The 6,790-nt window shown below is 40.8% G+C and overlaps 1 protein-coding gene across 1 annotated transcript; it reads right to left on the bottom strand.

Moving 5' to 3' along the window:
• Positions 1-400: 400 nt before the first annotated feature.
• NDUFV2 (NADH dehydrogenase (ubiquinone) flavoprotein 2, 24kDa) lies at positions 401-2,405 on the bottom strand (the record flags this gene model as incomplete). The annotated part of the gene is made up of 3 exons (XM_010146471.1): positions 401-569; positions 2,147-2,263; positions 2,343-2,405. Coding segments are annotated over 3 exons (349 nt in total), but the record flags the coding sequence as incomplete, so codon positions are not given.
• Positions 2,406-6,790: the final 4,385 nt, after the last annotated feature.

Here is a 6,790-nt window from a genome sequence, read left to right as displayed (position 1 = left end):
CACAACTTTCATATAGCCTATCTCTGAAAAAAAACCTTATTTTTGCCTATAAAAAAGTGCCAATAGCATTCAGAGTACTGTCCCATATATGGGATAAGGCTTACTTTCTCAGTCCGCGGGTCGTAATAGAATAATGCATTTCCTGGCAAATTGCCTTTAAAACCACTTTAAGACCACTAAATGGCACTGCAGTGAATGGCCTTGTTTGCTTTACTGTGCTGAATCTTTAAAGAATAAATGACAGATCTGAAATTTGAAGTAATTATTGCCTACTCTCCAATGATTTCACTCTGTATTTTCAATAATGTTGCTCTATCCCCACCATATGAAAAATTTTACTTCAATATAATTGAAGTTTAAAAAAGCATTACAGAAAATACATAACAAAGTTGTGTCCTACCAAGTTTCTTCTTAATGGCTTCTAAAATACTGTCAGAGTCTCGCAGCATGCAAGGTGTGGTGGTGCAGACCTGAATGTGGTATTTCCCGACAGGTTTGCGGTTATACATTGTGTAGAAGGTTGCTACTTCATACACTCTCATGGGAGGCATTTCTAAAATTTCAGCAACCTGTAACAAGGGGAAAACACACACTATATATGGAATTCTCACAGGGCATCAGTAAACGCATTTAACAAACCATTTCAGTATAGCCAGCTGTCCTGGCTGCAGTAATGGATGGGTATCAAAGCACAGCTGTATTCAGGTGCCCAGAAAAGACTCCCGAGTTACTCTGGAGTCACCCTGCTCAACACAAACTCTGCTAAGCCATGGATTTGCACAGCGAGGCACTCAAGTCGATTCCCTCTGGCATCTGGCATGATCCACAAGCTAGATGTCAGGAGTCCGCTGGGTTCCAGCTTTTGCTGTCAGTTCCAGCTCGTACCGCGCTTCTGCTCTTCCGCTGTACGAATGAACGAACTTGGGCACATCTGCCCGCACTCGCCCACGTGAGCCTCTGGGCAAAGGAATACTTACAGGCTGATACTAGGCTCACCTGCTTCAGATACAGCAGGTCTGTCTGCAGTTCTGTGACACACCACGGCTACATCTGCAGATGTGCGTCACAGCTAATGAATAGGGAGTGAGGCACCATCTCCATGGAGCCAACTCTGGCGCAAGTATCCCTGACCTCAGTAACCGGGAGCCCTGGCAAACCACTCAGGTTGAGAACCGGCTCCATTTTTGGAAGCGTAACTGTTTTATGTTCCACTCTCTACAGCAAGCAAATAAACCACAAAGTATTGGTTCACTATTAAAAAAGAACTTAGGATAATTTTAAACATAGCATCAATCTGAAACTTAGGAGTAAATAAAAATACTTTTCCCATTCAGTATTAGTGGCGATTTGAGGCTTTACGCTACACTGCAGAAGCAGTAGCAGACCTAAGTTGCCCTTCTCTAAATACAAATTTAACTCCTTGAGTAATTTCTGTGATGTTCACAATCCCCACTTAACATACCTCGATTGAATTAAAAACTTCTCAATTGAAAAATGATGATACGCCAGACTGTGGCATGAAACGGGGTGTATGAATATAAACCAGAATTGTTGATTTCTTGGTATGTGATTACTGCCATGCAGCCTATCACTTTGGAGCAGTGTAGTTGCTTGCTTATTTGGAAACAGTTTTAACAAATAATTTCATAAGCCTTCTGGGCACTTGCTGTGCGGCGTTAACAAGACACCAGTCATGCAGACCACGCCGACGCTGCTTTGCGGAAGCCGTTACAGGCCTAGAGATGAAGTACAATCCTGGCAGTGTGTCTAGCGCCACTAATCCGAGAGGAGAAAAACTCCGCCATTACCTTTTTTTCTTTCCCCAAATTCAGCAACGAACAAGGTCTTTCCGATTTCTGTTCCTACGTGCAGGATGATTCTGGGGAAAAAGCCTGTCTAAATAAGGCTCATGTGATTTTGGTTTTGCTCTGTAGTTTCTAGCGATGCGCTAACATTACGTAAACAACAGAACCCAGGAGTTCCCCAGCTTAGATTTCCCTTCTATTGTTTTGAAAATATGGTCTTAAAGGGAATTCTCACAATTCTGTGCCACATGCATGCTTTGAGAAATAAACACTAATATTCTACTAAGAGATTTAAAGAACACAAGAAAACTATGCTTGAAAGATAATTAAGTACTAAATACCTTGTTCATAGCTGATATGGGCAACCATCCATGCTGTCTTTGGGCCAAATCTAGTACTGCCATGACAGCTGCAGACTTGTGTCCCCCTGGGTAGTTGTTTACGATCGCTTCTATTCGCTTTTTGAAGGGAAAAAGAAAAAAATCAGTACTGATCTAAAGACAAAGTCTCTGTATTTAACTATTTCTGTCTGCATACCTTTTGGTTTTCAGGTGTGAACTCAAACGGAGTATCTGGATTATTTTCAGGACTATCTCTGTGCTTCAGGAAAACAAAAAAAAAAACCAACACGTGAAAACGGGGTTGTCAGGAAATGACTCAGGACAGATTTACTGCTGTAAAATATCTTCTCTATAGACAGTTACAGCTGAGCTGCTTAAATAAAACTGGTATATTCCCGATAAAAGTTTCATAGTACTTAATTGTAAACGATTAAATATCTCTGGGAAAGTTACCAAAATACTGGTAATTATTTCATCACTATAAATAATGACTTAATGCAGTTATTTCCTATTCAAAAATACTATTTCTTGAGGAATATGATGCTGTTATCAAAATACACATTTTTTAACACAGTTTAGCCATTAGGTTCAAACTCAGGTAGATTAAGAGTCCTCTGGTTAATACCTTAACAAACAAGGGTATAAAACAACAGCCTTTTTTTTTTTTCCCCTTTTCCCATGATACATTAATGACAAAAGCTAAAATTCATGAAGAAGCTTGCTATATAACAAAAATGTTTGCACATTCAAGCACACATTATTAACCAATTTTAACATATGCTCTTGATTTGTAGAGGATTTCAACACTAATTTTGGATGTAGCTCAATCAGAGTGGAAGAAGCACAGCTTTGAATTAATATTTCTAAAATATTCTATCATATTATTAAGGTGGTCTTCTAGGGAAACATCAAATTGAAATTAGTTCTTCTATTTTCAGAAAATAAAAGTTTGCAATTCTTGAAGAAAAGGGACATTTTCCTATAGTAAAATCTTAGTTCTGACAAAAATCCGATTTGCCAGAAAAACTGTCTGCATAAAATCTTCAGTTATCTCTAAGAAGCTCTTATGGTATCCTCAAAATACTCACAGCTAACTTTCATTCCAAACTTTGTATAATATACGGTTTTCGATTGAGAAAGTTTCAAAATAATGGAAGAAGTTTGGGGAAGAATGCAAGCTGGGCCTGAAGCTTAGTGTTAAAAGTATCCCACAAAAGGCTAATAAGAGCTTCAAAACTATATTTAGGAGAAAGAAACCCACTCTGTTGACTTTTGCTTTCATAATTTTCTCAAGTAACCTAGGAGGATCCTGCAGCTTCCACACTGCCTTATCAAGCAGCAAAGGATTTAATGAAAAATCTTCAAGATACTTGCATACTGAAAAACTCTAGTCAGTGCAGAATTTAATAGATGTATGGTTCATAGCTATTCCTGGGTTTAGAAACTTCATTGCCGAAGTACTGAAAGGCCACGTACTTCAGTTACATCTGCTGGTCTAGCAAGAGATTCCCGTTCCTTACCCCGTCCATATCCTGGAGCAGACAGTACTACTGCCACCATCAATTTGAAAGCCTGTGCCCCTACTACCGTTGCGAGTCAAATACAGGAGAACAATCACTATCGACTTTTCCAAGGCTCACTTTCCCCTAATAATAGGAATTACAGAAATACAGCCAATTCCCTTTAAACACACTCATATTTTATTAAGTATGAATTTATTGCTTATTGTACAGTCTACAAGATAACATAAAACAGCTTTTAGAAACATAATTGCCACTGGTTTAGACTGACCCTTCCAGATAAAGATTTGCCTCCTAAATACATACTGTTGGTGAGGGTTTTCTACCAATTTCAATGAAAGCTCTCAAAAAAAAAAAAAAAGAGGCTAATGGAGTAAAAACTGATTGGAAATACTGCGCAACTCTTAATTTTTTTTCCCCCTTACAGACCTGTTCTGTGTCTTAACTGCACAGATCAAATCCATGATTCATGGTCATTATTTCCAGAACTTAACTTTTCCTTCTCAAATCTTTCTGCCTGTTTTATGTCAGGCTGCTATTTTGCTTTCCATAGCTATTTGATACAGTTGCAACTTTACCTGACCTCAATTTCTGCTGCAAATAAGTATATTTGATTTATTAAAATCTCCCTCTTTGTCTAGAACAGCTGTTGTTCTCAGTGTATCGTCTCTGAACCGATACCCTTAAATACCTTACATGTGAAGAGGAATAATAAAAGCTATATATCTGAAGCTACGGTTTGCACACCATCGGTTCTGTGCAGAAAAGCTCCAGCATACATTGTAAAGGCACGGATAAACACTAAATAAGGTCATGTCACCACCTTTTGGTTTGCATTTTCCTAAATGGGTTTCATCTAATTCTGTCCTGTGGAGAGTTTTCACCGAGAGCTTACGGAGTTCTAGGCCTACTGAGTTGTTAGGAATCAATCTCTCAATCACACATTCCCTAGTATTCCCTTTGTCTGACAATTCTGAGACTTAAAGGAGCCGATTTGCTCCTACATTACATCAGTGCATTTCTGTTGCCTTTTTAGGATACAGATTCTGCAGAAGATCAGAATTAAGGACAGAGTGTTGGAAGGAATACTGTGTTAAATCGCAGAGCGGCCAAGGTTGGAAGGGACCACTGTCCAAGTCATCCGTGCCAACGCCTCCCCCTGCCCCCCTCCCCGGCTCAAGCAGGGCCACCCTGAGCTGTTTGCCCAGGACCATGTCCAGATAGCTTGTGAGCATCTCCACAGCCTCTCTGAGCAGCCTGTGCCATGGCTTGGTCACCCTCACAGTAAAAGTGTTTCCTGATGTTCTCTGAGGCCATTCCCTCTGGACCTGCCACGGGGCACCATGGAAAAGAGCCTGGCTCTGTCCTCTTTGCACCCTCAGGTATTTGCGTACATTGGTAAGATCCTCCCTCCCCGAACAGTGCCAGCTCTCTCAGCCTTTCCTCATATTAAAGGGATGCTCATAAAAAGAAACCAATATACTAAGGCTCCATACACAAACTAAGGACAAACCGTTATGTCGGTACCAACCACAGCAATCTATTGAAAAGCCAGGTCAAACTCTACCCACACATTTTTTCCCCGATTCCCTTCTCGTGCTCCCCAGTTTCCTCAAGTCTTATACAGTCTGTTTTCACTCCACACACTGCCTGACCGTGTCACGTCTATATTGCAGCATTCAGCCTCACCAGCCTCAAGTGCAAACAAGCGCATGGCAAAGGCCTTCCCAAGCCAGGCAGCCCTCACAGATGATGGGAATACCTCCCATGGAAGGTACTAAGGCTGCTGAATTTCATCTCCCATTCCTTTTGCTACACCAACCCGCGCCATTCTGTTACTCTTTTCCAGTGATCTAATAATCTTTCTTGACACCGAAAATTATTAAAGAACACTGAAGAATCACAATAGAATAACTAGAATAACTCAGCTTTCATGTACACTGTAAAGACATTGGCCTGAAACTTGACCTATGCCCTGTGGTACACACCAGCCCAAACCACTGTAAACCAAACCTAGAGAACTGTGTGGTCTGCAGGGGAAAAGATGTTTACAGCAACAAACTTCTAAGAGTCCGTATCAAATCAGCAATGAAAAAGAATATTATTACTTCTCCTACAAGGGCGAAGTACCCTACATTGACAATTCCAGCAGAACTCGAGATACAAACTTCTCAAATCAAGAATGGTGGAAGTGCTCTCAGACCCAAGTATTTCACTGACCATACTCACAAGTACCTGTAAGATAGCAATTATCTAACCTTCTGCACTGAACCCCACAAAACCCACATCAGGGCAGTTGATGCGTTAAGGACACCCAGTCCGTGCGTTGAAAACAACAAAGTAGAGAAGTTACCGTTTAGCTATTAAGGAGGCTAAAGACAGGTAGGAGTCAAGGATAAAGAAGGCATGTTTAAAGAAAGAAAAGGAGCTACTGTACAAAAAAGTATCTTTGAGATCAGGCCTTCCCTATCCATCAGAAATATGGCAGATTTGGAGCAGCTCTCCGAGGTTGCTGCAGGTAAACAATCTAGCTAGTTTTAAACATGATACACTCGTCCTGGAAGCGTGATCTAGCTGCCTGTGATGGCACCAGGATGAGTTTAACGGCCGAGAAAGTCTCTTCTTGGCTACCTCAGAATAAAAAGGAGTTTCAGTACAAGTTTTCTTGTTTCTGTATGTCTCTGATAACATGCAAGGAAAAAAGGTCCACGAAGAAAGTTTGCAAAGGGATAAAAGGGCATGCAAAACAGTACTGCCTTTTAATCCTGTATTTCAAGAGAACCAGGCCCCCTGCCAGGCTGCCTCCTCGTGTTACATAACAGCTACACTGTATTCATTTCCCTTCCTTACATACAAATTGTAAGGAAGGGAATACATGGGAAGCACAACCAATACCCTCCACAAAATAACTGCAAGACACATGTGTGTAAACCGACATACACAGGACACCACAACAGGTTAGAGTTACTCCCAGGTGAGCCTGCTATTTATCCACAAGCAGGTCTGAACAACCTCTGACATTTCATCTGCTTGTAATATTCCACAAAACTAAGACTTTAATGTTGGGGGTGGGGGGATGTCCCTAGAGAAATCTGGGGGAAGAAAGTGAATCATAGAATCACAG

This window comes from Eurypyga helias, unplaced genomic scaffold (genome assembly GCF_000690775.1).
Source record: "Eurypyga helias isolate BGI_N326 unplaced genomic scaffold, ASM69077v1 Scaffold30182, whole genome shotgun sequence".
Taxonomy (NCBI): domain Eukaryota; kingdom Metazoa; phylum Chordata; class Aves; order Eurypygiformes; family Eurypygidae; genus Eurypyga; species Eurypyga helias.
The sequence above is the reverse complement of the archived record's forward strand: the minus strand, read 5'-3'. Positions and strand labels throughout refer to the sequence as shown.